The following is a 22,500-nucleotide window of genomic DNA, read 5'->3' on the forward strand; positions in this document are numbered from 1 at the left end:
AGGGAAGAGAGAGAGGAGAGAGAGAGAGAGAGAGAGAAAGGAGAGAGAAAGAAGAGAGGAGAAAGAGGGAGAGAGAAGAGAGAGAGGAGAGAGAGAGAGAGAGAAGAGAGAGAGAGAAAGAGAGAGAGAGAGAGAGAGAAGAGAGAGAGAGAGAGATCGAGAGAGAGAGAGAGAGAGAGAGAGAAGGAGAGAGAGAGAGAGAGAGAGAGAGAGAGAGAGAGAGAGAGAGAGAGCAGGGGGGTGAGTAACTAAAAAAAAAAAAGAAGGTAAGAATAAGGGAGACAAAGGTAAAAGAAGAGGTTGACCTTTCTTACACAGAGAAGCCATATACAGAAGAAAGAAAGGTGGAAAAAATTGTATGCCGAAAGTATATGCCTATACAAATAAACCTTTCTTTATTGAGAGTCTATGTAAGACAGGTAAGACCCATGCTGTTACTATGCACATGTAGCAAATTTGCACTCGTATTACAAACACACATGACTTTTTTTTTTTTTTTTTTTTTTTTTTTTTTTTTTTTTTTTTTTTTTTTTTTTTTTTTTTTTTTTTTTTTTTTACGGTAGGTTCATGTAAACAAGAAACAACACTGACAGACAGACATGCCTACACGCACAAACAAATAAAGTAGTGGCTATCATACCTAGTAAACTTCATATTACAATGAAATGATCTTGAAAAATATACAAACAAAAATAAATAAAAATATTTCAATACACAAAGTTTAGTGTTTCTAAAACAAGCATTAACAGTGACTATTAGAACACATTAGTCAAAACTTACAACTCATTCAAAAGTATGTAAAAAAAAGGATCATAGGCCAACAAAAAATTTATAAGTCATAAAATAAAAACAAGCACTCATAAATACCTCGTCTACCATCCAAGTCTCAATACTGTCAGCTGCCTAAAACCATATGGAAAAAAAAATAAAAGAGTGGGAGGGGTATGCCGAAGTCTTTAAGTCGATGAACCCATCCCAAGCCCACTATTACTGAACTACGCAACACGCAGACATCTCCACTTTGATACGATACTTGTCAAGAGTTGTGTTGCTGGGGTCTGAGTCAGAGGGCAGATTGGTGCTGGAGGTGGCAGTGGCAGCTGTAAAGGACTCATCAACACTGACTGTTGATGTTGGTACTGCAGCAGGGGAGGACTTTGGCTTGGAGGTACCACGGCGGGGAGGTCGAGGTTTAGCCCCAGTTGGAGAGACACCTGAACTGTCTGGGTTCAGATTTGTGTCTCTGAGGTCGTGATTAGCCTTGCTAGTTGGCTGGTCAGAAGTACAAGAATCTGGCTTTGACTCACATGTGACTCCTGCATTGCTCTGCTTCAGGTCTTCCAATCCTGTAGCTGAAACTGAGAGCATATGGGATTTTGAACCCATTGTCTGGGGTTCAACTTTTCCATCTAAGGCTGACAGCCTTAACTGTTCTGACCTTGATAACGATTTTGATAATATCTGTGCAATAGATCCATTTGAATGACATTTATTATTTGTTTTGGATAATGATTTGGCCATCAAGTGGGCACTTAGCCCATTAAAGCTAAGGCCAACTTTTCCATCAGCTGAAGACTGAGAACGCGTATCTTCCTTATTTTTAGCAATGGAGGCAGATCGCATTAAATGGAAGCTATGGTTTGAGGTATGAACTTCATTATCACTCCCAAGCATTGACTGAGACTTGAGTTCTGCCATGAACTCCGCAATGGGGGTTGATTGGCCCTGCAAATAAGGACGGAGGCATGAAAGCTCAATAGAATACTCTGACCCTTGTGAAGGTGAACTGCATCCTGCTCTCTGAACATCTATGTCTGCTGTAGAGATGAACGATCGGAGATATGACAGCTGACCTTCATAATGTTCTTGCACTTCTGCAAGTCTTGTTTCATACTTGGAATGAAGAACATCTACATATGAATCTTCTCCATTTTCAGTCATTTTAGTAATAGTGTGTTTCAAGTCATCAACTTGTGCCCTAAGAGCAGCCTTCATAAGTGTAACTTCATCTAGATTATGTTCCAGTTCCTCTATGATATTCATCTTTTCATCTAATTCATTTTGAAGGACTTCAATCTGACTTTCAAATGCCTTTAAGTCCTCTACCTGTGAACCTAACTTTCCTTCATATTCATCAATCTTGCTTACAAGGACACGGCCAAACTCTGCCTTTTCCTCAAGGATCCTGGCTTCAAACTGCTCTCTTGTGGAAGTAAGGCGGTCTTCATACTCTGTTATTATCAGAGCAATTTTGTCCTCATATTCCAGGGACACTTGTTCCTTCCTCAGATCAATTTCATTCACTTCCTCAGATAGCTCAGTCCTTAGCGCCTTGAGCTGCATCATATGGTCAGATTTTTCCTCCATTAGCTTGTGCGCATAGATCTGCTCCTGTTCTTCTATGGATATCTGAGATTCTTCAAGCTTAGACTGAAGCTTCTTCACCTTCTCAGCCATTTCTTCTAGAATTTTAGACTTCTCATTCTCTTCCCTGATTCTTGAAATGGTTTCTTCACCAATTATCTCTTTCAACTTTTTAATTTCATCCATTAGAATTTCTTTTTCTTTATTGGTGATAACAATTTCATCTTCAAGAAGGGCAATCTTTTTCTCACTGTCCTCTAAAAGACCTACATTTAAATCACCAGAAGATTTCAATTGGTAAACTTCTTTTTCCATCTGCCTTTTCTCAGATTCCAAATTAAGAATCAGCTTTTCAAGGTCTGTGACCATTTGGGTTTGCATGTTAGATGCCTCTTCTTGCTCATCCTCAAACCTTTGTTTCAGTTCTGCCTTCTCTTTCTCTATCTGCAATTTCTCCTTTTCTAAACAATTTACTTTTTTCTCTAAATTCTCAATTCTGGAAAAAAGATCTTGTTTTTCCTTAATCAAATCTCTCTCTGACTTAGAAAACTTCTCATCAAGGTCCAGTTTTATTATGTTTAGGCGTTCTTCCAATGATTTTTTCTCTTTGTAAAGTTCATCAATGTGGTCATGGAGATCACTGACCTTCTCCGCATTATGCTTCTTCAGCTGTTCTATCTTACGTTTATGAAGCTTAACTACATCTGCTATTCTACCTACGTGGTTGCCCTCTAACCTGGCAACCTCATCTACGTGACTACTCTCACTACTGCTAAGTTCCAATTCTAATCTTTCAGCCAAGTTTTTTTTTTGTTCCAGTTCAGCATTTATTTCCTTTATCTTTTCATTTGCCTCATGCAATTTAGCCTCATATTCTGCAATAATTTTTGTCTTTTCTTCTTCAAATCTGCGTTTGTCCACCTCGAGCTGATCAACTGTACTCTTCAAAGTTTTACACTCTTCATTTGTCTTTTCCAGCTCATCTTTGAGCTTAGTAATATCAGTGCTTAGTTTGTTTATTTGTTCCAGATGGGATTCAATATCATTTTTCACTTCTGGTGAACTGTCTAGACGTCCTTCCAGCTGGGAAATATATCCACTTTTGTTTGCTAAGCACTTTTCCAAATCACTGACTTTGGAATCAAGCTGTTGTATCCTCTCTTCCTTGGCAGCAATGACTGCTTCAAACTCAGCATGGTCTTTGAATGTTTCACCTTCTGAGGGCTTGCCCCTGAGGGTCTCTACTTCTGTAGTCAGCTCTTTTATTTTTCCTTGTAAACGAGGAACATCTGCCTCCTTGTGATTTTTTATTTCATCTTCTTTGACCTCTAGATCTCTGCGCATCCCTTCTAACTCTTCTTCCAAATCTTTAACTCTTTTTCTCAGAGCCTCTAGCTGTTGTTTAACATGATAATCAATTGCTCTATGATCTGTCTCTGTGACCACAGAATGGAACACTGATGTTGAGTCACTGGAGTCCAGAGGCAGGGAAGGCACAAAAGCCAGAGAAGATGATGGCACTTCTGCATCCTGAGAGAGAGAGAGAGAATCAGATTTTGCTTCTCTTATCTCATCCATCAGAGTTCTCAGCTTTGCCTGAAGTTCCAAAACCTCCATTTTCTTTTCCTCTTGAGAAACTTTTAGCTTTTCCTCAAGATCCTTTGCTTGCCTATTACTTTCTTCCAGAGATGTCTTCAGCTTAGTTTCCAAAGTACTCATCTCTTCTTGCAGTGCAACATAATTTTCCATGGACTGCTTCTGATTGTTAGTAAGAGTCAAGTTTAATTCCTGTATGGTCCTTTCACGGGCTGTTAACTCATCTCTAAACTCCTTTTCCTTATTGTAAATATCTGTGTTTAAATTGAAATTTTTTGTGTTCAGATCCTCAAGTTGCTGCTGTAAATCATGGAGCTGTTGTTTTTGTGCTTCAAAGTTCTCTGCCTTTTCTCTGTTGGCAGCCTCAAGTTGAGTGAGTATTTTTTGCGTCTCTTTATTCTTTTCTTGTAAGATTTTGTGCTCAGATTGCAGTGAAGCAAAGACATCTTCCAAGTTTTTCTTTTCTTCCTTTGACTTTGCACTCTCCTCTTTAAGGCGAGCCATTTCTTCCTTCAAGGATCCAACAAAGTCATCCATTTCTATTTGTATTGTTTTCACTTTTGACTCAAGTGACTGTATTTGCTTTGTTCTGTGCCGAACTTCAATTTCAAGTTTTTCTTTTTCACGAATAACAGCATTCAACTCTTCTTTATCAACAAACTTTGTTCCATCAGGCCTTAGATCCCCTGATTTAAATTTACGGAGCTCTTCATCAATTGACTTTTTCTCTATCATCACCTTGTCCAGTTCTTGTTCATGAGTTTCTTTAAGCTGGCCAAGAGTTCTGTGAAGTTCATCTATTTCCCCTGTCTTTTCTTCTAAGTCCTTGATCAGATCATCTCTTTCTACCATGACAGCTTTCACAAGCATGTCAAATGTCCCTTGAAGTTCACACATTTTGAGTTCAACTGTTTCAACTTTGCGTCTCAAGGCTTCACATTCTTTTTGTTTGTGCTCACGTTCTCTTGCCATCACTTTAAGATGTTTATTTGTGACTTTCAATTTGTCATTTAGTTCTTTCATTTGCTTTTCCATATCTTGAATCTTTCCAGTTAATTCTTCTACCTCTTTTTCTTTTTCTTCTAAGCTAGTTCTTGAATCTATCTCTGCTTCTGCTGTAGATGTTGCCACCTTTGCAGATATTAACTCCTTTGTCTTCTCTTCCATCTTTGCTTTCTCAGCAATTAACATTTCAATCTCAGTACGGTACTCTGTCATCATTATTTCCAGTACTTCCATTTTGCGTAATATATCTGCTTTTTCTTCAGTCAACATAGAGCACTTATTTGTGACCTCTTGAATCTCACTCATCTTTAGTTCTATATCCATTTTCTTTTTCTTATTTTCTTCTTCTAAATACTGATAACTCTGATTCTTTTCCTCAAGATCTTTAGATAGTAATGACATGGATGCCTTTAGATTATTTACTTCTTTATTAGCAGCTTGAAGTTGATCTTCCAATTCAATGAAAGATTGCTCTTTGACAGACATGCACTTCCCCATGTCATCCTTCACACGCCGCAGTTCAGAAACAAGCACTGACAAAGAAGATATTTGATCACGGACAGGTGATCCATTACCATTTGTTTGTTTACTAGAAATACTGTCATCTGGTCTCTCTTTGGGAGTATCCCTAGGAAGTGAAGACAAAACACCATGAAGTTCACTGGTAGTTTCCTTTAATTCTTGCTTACAGTCTGTGAATACTGATTGCATGGTGTCCCCTAATATCTTTCCTTCATGATCTACATACTTTCCCAATCCACCAATCGGGCCTTCTTGAAATGATGAATTTCTTTCCTTTACAATTACCTGTATCTTCAAATCTGGTACAAGTTCCTGCTCACCATTTCCATCACATGATTTCTTCTCTTCTACATCCTCTTTGGACCCATCAATAGCACTTCCATTCTCATTCTTTGCTAAACTGGCTTTCATATCCTCCTCCTTCAGTTCTTTCATTGCCTCATCCACCAAAGCTCTAATCATTTCATTCTTTTCAATATTTTCCTCGTCACTTTCTTCATCATTACTTATCTCACCATTACCGGTTCGACTAGCAATATCCTTACTTTGTTCACCTAGCTTCTCTGACACCTTTGTATCATCTGTTACTTTCTCACAGGAAAGTTCCTCCCCAGGTGAGACATTTGATTTGATATCAACTTCAATTTTCTTTTTGACTTCCTCCATACTAGCCACATTAACCAGTTCCCTGAGATTATCATCACTGCACTTGATTTTCTCTTTGCCTCCAACTCCAGCACTATACCCAACCTCTTTCACTTCCCCAACACTAACTGCACAAGTAACATCACTACAAACATTATCATCACTTGACTTTTGATCCTCAAACTGGCTATTACTAGGTTGGTTAACTTGCTTTAAATAATCACCAGCCTTTGCATCTAAAAGTGCAATCTTCCTGTCTTTCTCCTTGATATCATGTTCCAAAGCTTCCAATCTTTCCTCCAGCCTACGCTTCTCTGCCTCAAAATTGTGGAGTTTTCTCTCACTCGCATGTGAACTGTCCTCTTTTATCTGCTGTAGAAGGCGGTGGCTGCTGTTTGCAAGCCTCTCAAATTCCATCTTTAAGAGATCTCTATCTGCAGTTAGTGACTGGAGATGTTCCTGCAGCTGCTGAAATTCCAGTACTATCTGTTTCTTGGAGTCCCCCATTGGTGATGGATGGGGCTACCTGATTGTGCCAAGTATTATCAACAAAGTGCAAGGTACCTCCACCTTCCCTGCCTTCACCTGCTGCAGCAGCACCCCTTCAGTGCCAACAGAATCTTCTGCTGAAGAGCACCAGCTTGTGATAGATGTACCCACCCACTCTACAGGAGTCCTCCCCTCGACTGCTGGCACTAGGTGTGCCGGTGCCTGGCCACTCTAACCCTGGCACAGGTCCAGCACCTGCCACATTCACCTTACCCCACAACCTGAATTTAGCATCAACCATGCTGAACAGTCTTTACACTACAATTTTTGGCAGAGAGCCATCATATGCCAGCATATCAAAAAACCTATTATTACAGTTTACTTGTCACATTTGGTATGATCACAATATCACAGAGTCAGCTTTATGAGGATGAATGGAGGGGGCATAACAAAACAGTATCAAAACACTTCATCTGACAGTGTCTGAAATCTCTTACCTGACACTTGAACTGGAGCTCACTGTCAGCCAGCTGACTCTGTAAATCCTCACACTTTTTCTGCCAAGCTTCCAGTGCCTCCTGATGCTCTAGTTTCAGTTGGTCAGCCTCGTCCTTCAAAGCAGCAATGGTGGCATCCCTGTTGGCGATGGCACGCTGGTAGCTGCTGCTAGCCACCTCCAACTGAGACTGGTGGGAGTCGTTCAGCTCCATGGCAGCACTAGCCAAATTTTCTTCATGCTGTTTTTGGAGGTTCTCAAGTTCACATCTGGAGATTGAAAAATGCCATTGTCATGATCTTAACTAAACCTTAATGAAGCCATCAGCTCCTAAAAGTCAAAATCATCTAAAAGTACAGTTTAAAAAATCCTTCTTTTATTTCTGAAGAGGCACTTCAACAGAAAATGGGAGAAGGCAAGGACTGAGGGATACTTCCCCAAATCTACAAATAGTTGTGAAGGAAAGGAAGCACTGCCAAAAGTCTATAGTTCACAACCCACCTGTTTCGTTTTTAAACAAAATATGAAAAATTTCATCTTCTATTCACAAACTTATTCATGTAACTTTAATAAATCATGATAGTGTGCCCCATAATCCAATGTCTGGTGTGTGTGTGTGTGTGTGTGTGTGTGTGTGTGTGTGTGTGTGTGTGTGTGTGTGTGGGTGTGTGTGTGGGGTGTGTGTGTGTGTGGTGGGGGTTTGTGTGGGGTGTGTGTGTGTGGTGGTGTGTTTTTTGTTTTTGGGTTGTGGGAGTGTGTGTGGTGTGTGTGTGGTGGTGTGTTGTGTGTGTGTGTGTGGTGTGTGTGTGTGTTGTTGGTGTGTGGCACAAATTAACTACAGAAAAAAAATTTGTTAAGCTTTTAATAGTAACATTTCACAAACAATTTCAATAGAATTTTACAAATTAAAACCCCCCTCCTCCAAAAATTCTGGTGTGTGTGTGTGTGTGTGTTGTGTGTGTGTGTGTGCGTGTGTGTGGGTTTGGGGTTTGTGCGGTGTGGTGTGGCTGTGTGTGTGAGTGTGTGTGTGGGGGTTTTTGGGGTTGGTGTGGTGGTGTGTGAGGTGTGTGGTGGTGGTGTGGGGTTTTTTGTGTTTTGGTGTGGTGTGGTGTGTGTTGTGTGTGTGGTGTGTGTGTGTGTGGTGTGGTGTGGTGGGTGTGTGTGTGTGTGTGTGGTGTTGTGTGTGTGTGTTGTTGTGTGTGTGTGTGTGTGTGGTGTGTGGTGTGTGTGTGTGTGTGTGTGTGGTGTGTGTGGTGTGTGTGTGTGTGTGTGTGTGTGTGGTGTGTGTGTGTGTGTGTGTGTGTGTGTGTGATGTGTGTGTGTGTGTGTGTGTGGTGTGTTGTGTGTGTGTGTGTGTGTGTGTGTGTGTGATTGTGGTTGTGTGTGATGTGTGTGTGTGTGTGTGGTGGTGTGTGTGTGTGTGTGATGTGTATGTATGTGTGTATGTATGTGTGTGTGTGCGCGCGTGCGTGCGTGCGTGCGTGCGTGCGTGCGTGCGTGCGTGCGTGCGTGCGTGCGTGCGTGCGGTGTGGTGTGGTGGTGTGGTGTGGTGTGGTGTGGTGTGGTGTGGTGTGGTGTGGTGTGTGTACTTACAAATATGTATAAGTATCTATATGTACAGATACATATTTACATAAATGTGTATATTTATTTATATATACGTGGCAGTCTTGAGTCCGATGCTCTAACCACTCGGCTACCGCGGCCTTATGTATATGTATATGTATATATATTTCCATTTTCTTTGGATATCCCATCGATTTTCAATCTGACAGACCGAATTTTTGAAGGTTGGTCTTTGGACATGAAGAGTACTAGAAGCTGTCGAAGGAAAGATATGCTCATTCACTCCCTATGGCCCAAGACCTATGATCTCCCAACATAAATGCCAATCAAAAAGATAGAAAAAACAGCCAGCATCTCCTAGGATATAAACCCTTAAGCAACAGTCACATTAGTTTTGTCTATCTGGGGATCCCTGGCAGCCAAGTCTCTGCCAGCTAGAGGCCGGGATTGGTCACAGCAGGAACAGTGTTTTTGTATTCCTTGATCAAATGAACAAATTAAAATTTTAGTGAGGCATCATTTTTTGTTTTAATATATACATATTTCTACAATACAACTGTATCTAACATAATGAACACCGTTTAGACAATGAAGTAATAAGCTTCCTCGTAATTACACTAGAGTTTTTGTTTTGATCTAATCTTTCCCCCTCTAGCTGGGGCGAAAGACCAAAACAGCGGTGCCGCTTTAGGCAGAAATCAACTCTGTAAAGGGATCCCTGGACAGACTAGACTAGTGTGACCGCGCACATGACCTGATATACTTCAAATGGCCATTATCCCAGAATGACGAACGGCACGAGAACTCACTGCAAATTCTAGTGTTGTTTAAGGTTCACAGATGAGCTATAGAATATTTCTTGATAACTACTAAAATATAAAGAAATTGGATAAGCCCATTCGCGGTTATTTTACTGAGAAAAATCGTGTGCTGTGGGGTTGTCGTAACCCGTGGAAATGGCCATATCATCACAAACTTCCCCCCGCTTTTGCGAACACCTCTGTCGCGCTTTCTGCTGAGCAAGTATACTGCTGCATCAAAAGAAATGACTACAAACAAGTGGAGATAACGATCGAGAACCGCGCAGATTCGTGAAGCTCCTGCAGGTATCTACGTATGGTCGTGGTGCTTTTACCGATTTCTACGCCTTTATTGATCTAATGATATTTTATTTTTACGTGTAAGCACCATCACCTTCTCGCTCGCCTCCTCCGCGCGCTGGTGCTTTTATCTCTGTTGTCCCTCTTCTTGATTGCCCTTGGACTAGGTGTGCGCGCCTTTCCCCGTTCCCTGTGTTTGTGTCTATTCACGTTCGTGTGCTGTGACAGTGTGCGAGCCAATTTTGGCACCTATGCTTGTCCCTTGGTCTATGTCGGTGCCTGTCTTTCGTCTTGTCAGAGTCTGTGCCTGCTGGCGTTAGTGTCTGGCTCAACCTATGTCCTAGAATGCTTTAACATCGTACTGCTGCTCTCGATAAACACCCATGACACTTTCTTTGCCTAAAGTTCTAAATTCTTTAATTCAAACATTGCTACATTTAGCTTACCCATTTTCTGATTATCTCCCCATTTTTTCATAAATGTTTATAAAGGTTTTCCTCTAGCCCGTTATCATCTTTTCCCGTCAAGCGCTGTTGCTATCTAAGTCTACGATCAGATCAATGAACTTCAAAGAATTCGCTAGTTATTTTGTTTTGCGCCGGCTGGCCACGTTGAGCATTCGTCGCGACGGAGTCCTAGATGCCCAACATTCTTTTTATTAAACGGAGGAACAGAGCAGAGCGGAGCAGAGCGGAGCAGAGCGGAGCAGAGCGGAGCAGAGCGACAGAGCGAGGAGCGGAGCAGAGCGGGAGCAAGAGCGGAGCAGAGCGAGCAGAGCAGAGCGGAGCAGAGCGGAGCAGAGCGGAGCAGAGCGGAGCAGAGCGGAGAGCAGAAGCGGAGCAGAGCGGAGCAGAGCGGAGCAGAGCGGAGCAGAGCGGAGCAGAGCGGAGCAGAGCGGAGATAGGCAGAGCGGAGCAGGAGCGCGGAGCAGAGCGGAGCAGAGCGGAGCAGAGCGGCAGCACGAGCGGAGCAGAGCGGAGCAGAGCGGAAGGACAGAGCGGAGCAGAGCGGCAGGCGGAGCAGAGCGGAGCAGAGCGGAGCAGAGCGGAGCAGGGCAGGGGGCAGGGCAGGGCAGGCAGGGCAGGCAGGGGAGGGCAGGGCAGGGCAGGGCAGGCAGGGCAGGCAGGGCAGGGCAGGAGCAGGGCAGGGCAGGGCAGGGAGGGAGGCAGGGCAGGGCAGAGGCAGGGGAGAGAGAGGCAGGAGCAGAGGAGGGAGGCAGAGAGAGGACGAGAGAGAGAGAGAGAGAGAGAGAGAAGAGAGAGAGAGGAGAGAGAGAGAGGAGAGGAGAGAGAGAGAGAGAGAGAGGAGAGAGAGAGAGAGAGAGAGAGAGAGAGAGAGAAAGAGAGAGAGAGAGAGAGAGCAGGAGAGAGAGAGAGAGAGAGAGAGCAGGAGAGAGAGAGAGAGAGAGAGAGAGAGAGAGAGAGAGAGAGAGAGAGAGAGAGAGAGAGAGAGAGAGAGAGAGAGAGAGAGAGAGAGAGAGAGAGAGAGAGAGAGAGAGAGAGAGAGAGCAGGAGAGAGAGAGAGAGAGAGAGTATAAGATGTGGATAATTCTATTTCTGTTACAGGATGTGGATAATTCTATTTCTATTACCAGTGGACCACGTGGCTGTTTTCCACGTGGATCCAAATGTCCCAAATAAGAACCACCCGCTCAGCGAGGGCGGAGGTCACATTTTATATCTGACCTCGTTTGACCGGGAGTTCGTGCTAAGCTGCCACCGCACTAAGGTCAGCTCCGCCCTCTCTCCGGGCAGCTGACCGTGACCTCCGCGCGGCCCTATAACCCGTATAACTAAACATGTCGTGTTCTTATACTTCGTGGTGTCAACTCTCAGAAATAAAGAGTCAAGTCGAATACCAGTATCAATACCCCTGCAAGCCAATGTAATTGGGTCCTATACCCGTTATAGAGAGAGAGAGAGAGAGAGCAGGAGAGAGAGAGAGAGAGAGAGAGCAGGAGAGAGAGAGAGAGAGAGCAGGAGAGAGAGAGAGAGAGAGAGCAGGAGAGAGAGAGAGAGAGAAGCAGGAGGAGAGAGAGAGAGAGAGGAGAGAGAAGAGGAGAGAGAGAGAGAGCAGGGAGAGAGAGGAGAGAGGAGAGAGAGAGAGAGAGAGAGAGAGAGAGAGAGAGAGAGAGAGAGAGAGAGAGAGAGAGAGAGAGAGAGAGAGAGAGAGAGAGAAGGGAGGGGAAGGGGAAGAGGAAGGGGAAGAGGAAGGGGAAAGGGGGAAGGGGAAGAGGAAGGGAAGGGAAGAGGAAGGGGAAGGGGAAGGGGAAGGGGAAGAGGAAGGGGAAGAGGAAGGGGAGGAGGGAAGGGCAAGAGGGCAAGGGCAAGGGCAAGGGCAAGGGCAAGGGCAAGGGCAAGGGCAAGGGCAAGGGCAAGGGCAAGGGAAGAGGAAGGAGGAAGGGAAGAGGAAGGGGAAGAGGAAGGGAAGGGAAGAGGAAGGGAAGGGAAGGGAAGAGGAAGGGAAGGGGAAGGGAAGGGAAGAGGGGAAGAGGAAGGGGAAGAGGAAGGGGAAAGGAAGGGAAGAGGAAGGGAAGAGGAAGGGAAGGGGAAGAGGAAGGGAAGGGGAAGAGGAAGGGAGAGGAAGGGGAAGAGGAAGGGGACAGGGAAGGGGAAGAAGGGAAGGGGAAGAGAGGAAGGGAGGAAGGAGGGAAGAGGAAAGGGAAGAGGAAGGGGAGGAGAAGAGGAAGGGGAAGAGGGAAGAGGAAGGGGAAGAGGAAGGGGAAGGGGAAGAGGAAGGGAAGAGGAAGGGGAAGAGGAAGGGGAAAGGGAAGAGGAAGAGGAAGGGGAAGGGCAAGGGGAAGGGAAGGGGAAGGGCAGGCGAAGGGCAAGGGAAGGGAAGGGGAAGGGCAAGGGAAGGGCAGGGGAAAGGGCAGGGGAAGGGAAGGGGAAGAGGGAGGGGAAGAGGAAGGGGAAGAGGAGAGGAAGGGAAGAGGAGGGAAGAGGAAGGGGAAAGGGGAAGGGGAAGGGAAGGGGAAGGAGAAGGGGAAGGGGAAGGGAAGGGAAGGGAAAGGAAGGGAGAGGAAGGGGAAGAGGAAGGGGAAGAGGAAGGGAAGAGGAAGGGGAAGGAAGGGGAAGAGGAGGAAGAGGAAGGGGAAGAGGAAGGGGAGGAAGAGGAAGGGGAAGAGGGAAGGGGAAGAGGAAGGGAAGAGGAAGGGGAAGGAGGAAGGGGAAGGGAAGGGGAAGGGAAGGGAAGGGGAAGGAAGAGGAAGGGGAAGAGGAAGGGGGAAGAGGAAGGGGAGAGGAAGGGGAAGAGGAAGGGAAGGGAAGGGAAGGGGAAGGGAAGGGAAGGGGAAGAGGAAGGGGAAGGAGAAGGGAAGGAAGGGGAAGAGGAACGAGGAAGGGAAGAGGAAGGGGAAGAGGAACGAGGAAGGGAAGAGGAAGGGGAAGAGGAAGGGGAAGAGAAGGAAGAGGAAGGGGAAAGAGGAAGGGGAGGAGGAAGGGAAGAGGAAGGGAAGGGGAAAGGGAAGAGGGGAAGGGAAGGGGAAAGAAGAGGAAGGGGAAGAGGAAGGGGAGAGGGAAGAGGAAGGGAAGAGGAAGGGAAGAGGAAGGGAAGAGGAAGAGGAAGGGAAGAGGAAGGGAAGAGGAAGGGAAGAGGAAGGGAAGAGGAAGGAGGAAGGGAAGAGGAAGGGAAGGGAAGAGGAAGGGGGAAGGGGAGGGAAGAGGAAGGGAAGAGAAGGGGAAGGGGAAGAGGAAGGGGAAGAGGAAGGGGAAGAGGAAGAGGAAGGGAAGGGAAGGGGAAGGGAAGGGGAAGAGGAAGAGGAAGGGGAAGAGGAAGGGGAAGAGGAAGAGGAAAGGGAAGGGGAAGAGGGGAAGAGGAAGGGAAGAGGAAGGAGAGAGAGGGCAGAGGAAGGGGAAGAGGAAGGGGAGGAGGAAGAGTGGGAAGAGGAAGGGCAAGGAGAAGGGGAAGGGCAAGGGGAAGGGGAAGGGGTAGAGGAAGGGGAAGGGGAAGAGGAAGGGGAAGAGGAAGGGAAGAGGAAGGGGAAGGGGAAGAGGAAGGGGAAGAGGAAGGGGAAGGGGAAGAGGAAGGGGAGGAGGAAGGGGAAGAGGAAGGGGAAGAGGAAGGGGAAGGAGGAAGGGGAAGAGGAAGAGGAAGAGGAAGGGGAAGAGGAAGGGGAAGAGGAAGGGGAAGGGGAAGGGGAAGAGGAAGGGGAAGAGGAAGGGGAAGAGGAAGGGGAAGGGGAAGAGGAAGGGGAGGGGGAAGGGGAAGAGGAAGGGGAAGGGGAAGAGGAAGGGGAAGAGGAAGGGGAAGGGAAGAGGAAGGGGAAGAGGAAGGAGGAAGGGAAGAGGAAGGGGAAGAGGAAGGGAAGAGGAAGGGGAAGAGGAAGGGGAAGAGGAAGGGGAAGAGGAAGGGGAAGGGGAAGGGGAAGAGGAAGGGGAAGGGGAAGAGGAAGAGGAAGGGGAAGAGGAAGGGAAGAGGAAGGGGAAGAGGAAGGGGTAGAGGAAGGGGAAGGGGAAGAGGAAGAGGAAGGGGAAGAGGAAGGGGAAGAGGAAGGGGAAGAGGAGGGGAAGAGGAAGGGGAAGAGGAAGAGGAAGAGGAAGGGGAAGGGGAAGAGGAAGGGAGGGAAGAGGAAGGGGAAGAGGAAGGGGAAGAGGAAGGGGAAGAGGAAGAGGAAGGGGAAGAGGAAGGGGAAGGGGAAGAGGAAGGGGAAGAGGAAGGGGAAGAGGAAGGGGAAGAGGAAGGGGAAGAGGGAGGGGAAGAGGAAGGGGAAGGGCAAGGGGAAGAGGAAGGGGAAGGGCAAGGGGAAGGGGAAGGGGAGAGAGAGTTGGGGGGTATAAACATATCAATGAGTAGGAGGAGCAGATATTACATTTGAAAAGCATAAGCACAGTGCATGTCCTTAGGGATCCTGGCCAAGACAACTCAGTACCCTCCAAACTTTAAAAATCTTTATGACAATCCCTGTTTATATTTAGCTCACTATATGAGGGTTGGCACTTATCACTACCTACAAGGCCACCTCGTTAAAGGCCTCTCTTGTGAAAAAGTGCCAACAGTCTTATGTGGCTTAGCATTAAGTATATATAAAATAATAATATGCATTTCACAGTTGTGCAGCCCATATTCCTCCTCCTCTTTGCAAATGACAATGCAATCTTCAAAATATAAATAATCTAAAAAGTTACAATACATCACTTTATTAAAGTCAAGAGTGATGAAGGTTGACTAAAAATATAGTTGGGGTACATGCAGGTAGATTAAGGGTAGATTAGAGGGAAATGAAGTTGATGGAAGTACATTTTTGTGGAATTTGATGAGATTAAGAATTTTTAAACTGAATATTGTCATATCTTTGCATTCTGAGTGCATTTTAGTTGATTATCAGATATTCAATACAAACTACTGCCCATATAATTTCCACTTACAATAAATGCTTCATAAGCTACCATATCAAGTGATTATGATTACAGCTATGCATCTCCTTTGACAGCTCTGAACAAACCAGAATGTTTGCAAAACAATACCAGAAACTTAATATACAAGCTGAAAAATCCCCTATCAAAGGGAAACAATACCAGAAGTGTTAAAATTTGGAAAAATAATTAATCATCTGATCCATAACCAAAGTTATAACTAGAACCATTTGCAAACAAATTTCTGAGCTTCATTGTAATTCATTGATAAAGGGAGAAAGACATACTTAAAGATATCACAAAAGTGGGCAGAATTAAGTATCTGCAGGGTCAGGGAGTACATAACAACTGATGAAATGTGAAGTAACTAACATAAAAAATGTAATATGGAAGAAAAAAAGAGGAACACAAAGTATTTTTGTGTGAAATACTATGACGGAAATACATCTATAGAAATAAATTTCGGAAAAGACAATATTAACCTAAATATAGCAGATTCAAACATACACCACCTAAATTCTTCTGGCATCTATAAACAAACATAAATCTTGCCCTTCTTTCTCTTACAAATCACTCACTCACTTACTCACTCACTCATGAATTACATTAATTCAATCAACCATCTATCCATTCATTCACTTGCTTTTCCTCTTAATAAAATAAAAAAATCATAGATGTACAAACCAGAACAACAACACAGATGAACAGAAACTTCTCAGTAGTAAGATGATGGCCAGGAAGGCATGGCAGCTCAGGAGGAAGTCTTGGGGCACTGCCAGGTGGACCTAAGAATAGTTAAGCTGGCATGGTCCCTTCCTCCACAATCACTGCCTTACTGTCTGCCCAGCTCTCACCCAACTACTCAAATCCTTGATCATTAACCACATTTCTGATCAAAAGTGAGAAAATAAAGCCTTCTACAACATTCTGACACCATCTGCTCTTGCCTATATCTCACTCTTTTAGTCGTCATACTTCAATTTCTTCCCACCCATCATTCGTAGTCTGGTATTCTCATTAATTCTTTTCTTCACCAAACATTTTCACTGACTATTATATTTTAATTTCAAATTTCACATACCCTAGTGCTCAGATCTGCACACCCAAACTATCATCACTCTCACCCTGACTCTCACTATCATCTTCACTCTCACCCTGACTCTCACTATCATCTTCACTCTCACCCTGACTCTCACTCTCATTCTTACTCTCACTGTTGCCCTCACTTTCACTCTTGCCCTCATTTTCACCCTTACTCTCACTCTCATTCTCACACTCACTCTCATTCTCACACTCACTCTTGTCCTCACTCTCATTCTTACTCATACTCTCATTCTCACCCTCCCTCCCATTCTTATCTTGGTCTTGGTCTTGGTCTTGGTCTTGGTCTTGGTCTTGGTCTTGGTCTTGGTCTTGGTCTTGGTCTTGGTCTTGGTCTTGGTCTTGGTCTTGGTCTTGGTCTCACTCTCACTCTCACTCTCACTCTCACTCTAACTCTCACCTTCACTTTCCTCACACTCATTCTCAACCACACCTTCACTCTTTTTCTGCTTTCTCTACATAGTCTCATAAGGAAATAACCAGAAACCAGAAAAAAATAACAGACACATATTCCACATTTACAGGAAACAAAACAAAGACACAGGAACACCAGTACCACTTTGAGACTCTCCCCAAAGGTGTGTCTGCACCCCAGATACAAATCTGGTTTACTCTAGTGTCCCAAATTCCTTTTTGATTAAGTCTGACCTGGTCTACTATGCACTAGCTGTTGAAAAGTTCTTTGTCTTCATGTAATATGCACAAAAACTCAGTCCAACAGCCCTTTTTGACACTTCCTCATTTCTTTTCTCTCTCCTCCTCACTCCCTATCTCTCTCCTCCTCACACCCTCTCCCTCCATCTCTGATTGAATGACCAACATATTCAAACATACACTAAAGATCTCACTCACTCAGCCATTTATCCATTAGTCAAACACTCATTCTTTCAACAATACAAGCACTCACTTGTTTACTACTCATTTATTCAAGTATATACTCATGTATTTGACCACTCACTCTCTCACTGATCTAACTACTCAACTGCTTACTCAATTATTTACTTGTGCATTTGCTCACTGAACTACTACTTACTCAATCATTCAATAATTCATTTACTCACTCACTTTCAAAGTCATTCATCCATTCACTCAGTCACTCAAGCAAACATACAACGGTTTCTGCTTCTACCTTTCTACCAATTCTGTCAACAAATAACTCACTCACATTACACTCACTCACTCAACCATTTATGAACTCAACCAATAATGCTCACTCCCTCACTTATGGACTCATGGACTCAACACTTACTCACTCAAACATTCAAGTATATGTTTCTGCTTTTAATCCATTTTGCATGTTGGATTTTCTATTAAAAAAAGATGATTATACCAGCAGTTGTATGCACACACTAAAAGATCTCCCCATAATGTCAAGAATTTTTTTTAATACTTTTTAATACAACAGGGCTTTGAATGGACAATCTTCAGTCTGGAGATGTGCTAATTAGCCTTAACTTCTCTTAGAGTTTTAGTTTGTGTGCCTCACAAAGAATATGCTTACTATCTATCGGGTTTTACTAGCCATGAATCATGAGTAATGTACAACCAAGTATTTTTTTCTAATTATTCCAGCATATTAACATTATCGTAGTTTATAAATGCAAAGAATGTGTCTTTCTGGAATACTTATTAATTTACTAGTAACATTAATCACACTGCCAAACCAGGCTAAAACAATGAAAAAATATAAGTTGCCACTACACACAATTAGTACACTCACATTCCATGCTATGAAATAGAATAAGAACATCTACCATACCTACAAACCAATATTCTCCATAACTTCCTGTTTTTTATAGTGCTTTAGAAGTTAGTCATAGCTGGGCATTATATTTGCACTTTTCCTCAGCCCTATTAAGTAAACTAATATATCCACACACAAAAAAAGTTAAAAAACACTCAAACAAACCAAAATTAAAATATTTGGTCACTCAACTTATACTATCTGGTATTGTAATCACACAATAAGCACTGCTGCTTCTAAAACAGTTTTAGAATAATTGGTATCTTAAATGGATAGGCAAAAAAGGACTGGTATACTGTATCAAATAATGCTGAACTAAACAATATGACTTATATAATTAACAAAATCTGATTACCAGTACCAAGATTTAAGAAAACAGACCATATTCTAGATCAGTTTATCGGTAAAAAAGCAAACCTCCCTCCATCCTTCAACTGTCCTTTTCAGTCAGAAGTGAAACATTAGAAACTGCTTCTCCTATTCAGGAATTCTTGAAAAAATGTTTTACCTTCAGTTGAATTTTTATACTTCTTGAGTTGTTTTTTTTCTCTCCCATAATTTTTTCTAAGTTATATAGTTATTTATCCTTATTTCCATACAACTTACAATCACTTTTCATGTATGTAAGAGGTCTTGAAACAACTAAAATCAGAGTTAAAAGGTTGGATTTTAAGTTCAGCATTACATACAATATGCTTATAACTTCATCAACCACACACCATACCCAGAAATATGCGTGCTTCACTAGCTCTACTGGGTCACACGTTTCAAGCCATACATACGAGATTTTCATCATATTGTATAAAGCAATATAACGTGTGTTGGCACTAAGAGAATCAGCAATTTCGTGCCACCTGAAAATAAACATAGCATTTTTTTTTCCTGAATTCAAGTACATAGAATTTACCTAATGTACCAACTTTAAAAAAGCCTACACACATTTATGGAGAATTTTTCATAAGCAAAGAAATATTCCAGGCTTTAAAGCAACTAAGTAAAATGTTCTCAGTGCCTGCTGGGAGTGTGATGGCTTTTTGACACAAAAATAGCAAGGCAAATTAGTCCTAGCGTTGCCTTTAACTCCTGTCAGATTCCTGCACGTACATCTGCACATACCCACACATCCACTCACATATACAGAAATACTCCATTCTCACATCTTTGTGTGTTAAGGAAAATAATAGAATAATCCTACCTTAGCCTTTGCTCCCAAGAATACTCCATATCTTTGCTCTTTTTGGAGAAGGTCTTCTGTAATTCTTCCATTTTTCTTTCAGATTCCTCCATCTGTGAATTAGATGAAACAAAATTTAAATTTACTGTTCCATATATATATATCAACTATTATATCATATTATTAAAAAACACAAATGATAAGACTATATAAGTAAGACAAGTAAGAAATTATTAAGGCAACAAACTTTTAAGACAAACATTTTGCTGCTGAATATCACTGTTATTCTCAAAAACAAAATCTATTCACAAAGAAATATCATCCAGTGGAGCAAGAGCACACTGAAAAGGGAAGTGAAGAAATATACATATACACCAATCCTGAGTCATTTTACATAAATCTCTGTGACAAAACTGGCACAGCTCCATAATGACACATCTGGTGCTGTGACATTAAAAATACTGTACTTTCCATTAAAAAAATTCTCCCTTAACTGAAACTCTATTAACCACAAAACTTTAAGGTTAAAATACTTATAAACACTGTATATACTGTCTTAGAAATACTAAAAACAATGCTTTGATCTGGGATATGTTAGAAGATTTCTTAGCATATTCAAATACATTCCTAGCTCATATAGCTAAGCTATATAAAAAATATGATATGCCTACTAGTCAACCCACAGATAACTGGAAAGTATTATACAAGCATTGTCCTGACATCACTTGTTTACTCTATTCCTTGAGTTTTCATAAAGGATGGTTTATCTTTATTACTATTAGTGTGATTCATATAAAGTTGTTATAACAACAAACAACAACAACAACAACAACAACAACAACAACAACAACAACAACAACAACAACAACAACAACAACAACAACAACAACAACACAACTTAGATATAGAATATTTGATGAATAGGGTAAACTGGTGAGGTCAGGTAGGCCTTGTAACTGAATCCTTTGACTATGTGCTTATGGTACCACCTATGTGAAACAAAATTAACAAAACAAAACTACAGAGGACAATATGTGCCTGGTACCAATAGGTTAAAAGAATTCCTATCATCCAGTGAAAATCCAAATTAAAGACTTGATCAAGACCTTAACACTTGAAAATTGAATCCAGCACTAACTCACTAACTAGGACTGGTACCAAAGTCCAAGAGCGTGTACTTAATTTACACTAGCCTTGGGTATTCTAAACATAGCAAAAAATAAAATAATGGTCGACTGATTTGCCCATGCATTTCAAATAAGAAAAATTATGGAGTGCTTTCCTTGACAATACTGCCACTCTTACTTACTAATAGTGACCTGCTATGGCTTTATACATAAGACAAAATCCTTCACAGACACACAAAACTAGAGACTTTGCATTTTCATTAATAACTGCTGCATACGGAAGGTACTTGAAATATACTGATAAAAAAATAGAAATCACAGAAAAGAAAAAGTATTCAAATTCATCACTTAATAATATGTGTTTCATTTCAATATATCCAAAGATCAGCCAAATCTATCAAATGTAAAGAATATAACTAACAAAAACAAAATAACTGCATATACTAGTTTAAGAACTATAAAAAAAAAAAAGTTTTATGTAAATGCATATTAATGCATAATATACATCTTCCTCACCTGCCTGACAAGTCTTTCCTCTGCTGACATTGTGGCGTGAACTTGTTCTGATAGCTTCGTCTCCAAATCATGTTTCTCCTGTAAACTGCTCTCTATCTTCACCTTCAGAGACTCTTCATTATTGTGCATCTGTTCCTCCAGCTGTTCTGTCTTAGCCTCAAAATCAGTTACAACTTTCTTCAATGACTCCTCTTTAGACTTTAATTCATTCTGTAAATCTTCAACCCTTTTCTCAAGCTCACTAAGCAGTGTCTTCTTTTCACTCAACAATTTCTCAATTTTCTCATCCTTCTGTTTTATAGAAGCCTGTAAATCACTTATAGTTTTCAATAGATCACTATTCTTAGTTTCTAGACTCTGGTTGATTTTTTCCATTTCACTAATTTTAAGATTCTGCTCTCTACTATGTTTCTGATAACTTTCTTTCAGTTTTCCAAGACTTTCTCTTAACTTTGAAACTTCCCCCTCAGCTGTAACAGAGGCCTTCTGAACATCTTCTTTAGCTCTATGGTACTCTTCTTCTTTATTTATATTTTCTTCTCTCAACTTTCTCACTTCTTCCTCAAGTGTCTCTGCATTCTTCTTTGCAGCAGCTGCTTCTTCTTTCACCTTTATTTCTTCTTGCCGTAAGGCCGTCAGCTCCGTGCGCATCTTCCCCATTGCAACTTTGGCTTTCTCTAGCAAAGCATTCAACTTGTTCTTCTCCTCACCTGCAGCTGTGAGCTCTACCTCCCGGCTATTAACGTCAGACTCCAGTTCTGCTACACGGCTAATAAGTTCTTCATTTCTTTTCTGGACATTAACCCGTAAGCTGTGGCACTCTGTTTCCTTATCTTCCAAGTTCTTTTCTAAATTCTTTATTCTACAAGCAAGCCCTTTATTTTCATCTTCTTTCAGCTGAAGTTCATTTTTCATATCTTCATTCATCTGATTTAAATTGCCATATGTCTTCAGTTCCTCATTCAGCTTTTCCACTCGTTCCTTGTATTCATCCGATTTCACTTTCAAGCTTTCTTCCAGTTCAGAAACCTTCTTACTAAGGTCTTCATTTATTTTGTTCTTTTCCTCCATCTGAATGGACCAATCTCTGTTGAGCTTGTCCATCTTTTCTGTTAAAGTACAAAGCTCACCAAAAGCTTGCTTGCTGATGTTGTCCATACTTTCCTTGGATTCCTTTAGTTCATTATTTAGCTGATCCTTCTCGTTTTTCAAATCTTTATTTTCACTCTCAAGAACCAAGAGTTTCTGGTTAGTTTCCTCTTTTTCCAATTTGGTCTGCTGCAAGTCACTCATGATATTTTCCTTCTCTTCCTTCAAATCCCCAATTTCTTTATTATGAGCCTGCTTCTGCAGTTCACCTTCTTTCTCTAGTTCCTCAAGCTGGTTTTGAACAGACATCTTTTCATTGCATGTGCTCTTAATTTCCTCAACAAGCTTGTTATTTTTCTCTTCACTTATATTTAATCTTGCTTGCAGATCATCAAGTTTTAGTAAGGTCTCCTCAATGGTTTTCAGTTGCTCACTTACCTTTTCAGTTAGGACCTCCTTCTCCACTTTTAATGCTTCTGAAACAACTTTGAGGTCCTTGTTTTCTTTCTGAATGTCACAAAGCATAGCCTCCAGCTTCTCATTGGTTTCTTTTAGCTTCATTACCTCCTGAGAGGCAGCTGAAGCACTATCTGTACAATCTGATTGTACTTT

At 42.2% G+C, this 22,500-nt stretch overlaps 1 protein-coding gene across 1 annotated transcript in view; it reads right to left on the reverse strand.

The window, feature by feature from the left end:
- LOC119582700 (myosin-2 heavy chain-like) overlaps positions 1-22,500 on the reverse strand; it is a 78,604-nt gene that overhangs the window by 18,583 nt on the left and 37,521 nt on the right. Inside the window, 5 exon segments of the mRNA XM_037931118.1 lie at positions 868-903; positions 7,119-7,386; positions 18,765-18,836; positions 19,178-19,269; positions 20,800-22,500. The exon segment at positions 20,800-22,500 is cut by the window's right edge and continues 714 nt beyond it. Coding sequence (XP_037787046.1) covers positions 868-903; positions 7,119-7,386; positions 18,765-18,836; positions 19,178-19,269; positions 20,800-22,500 — 2,169 coding nt within the window.

Source organism: Penaeus monodon, chromosome 16, assembly GCF_015228065.2.
Source record: "Penaeus monodon isolate SGIC_2016 chromosome 16, NSTDA_Pmon_1, whole genome shotgun sequence".
Lineage (NCBI taxonomy): Eukaryota > Metazoa > Arthropoda > Malacostraca > Decapoda > Penaeidae > Penaeus > Penaeus monodon.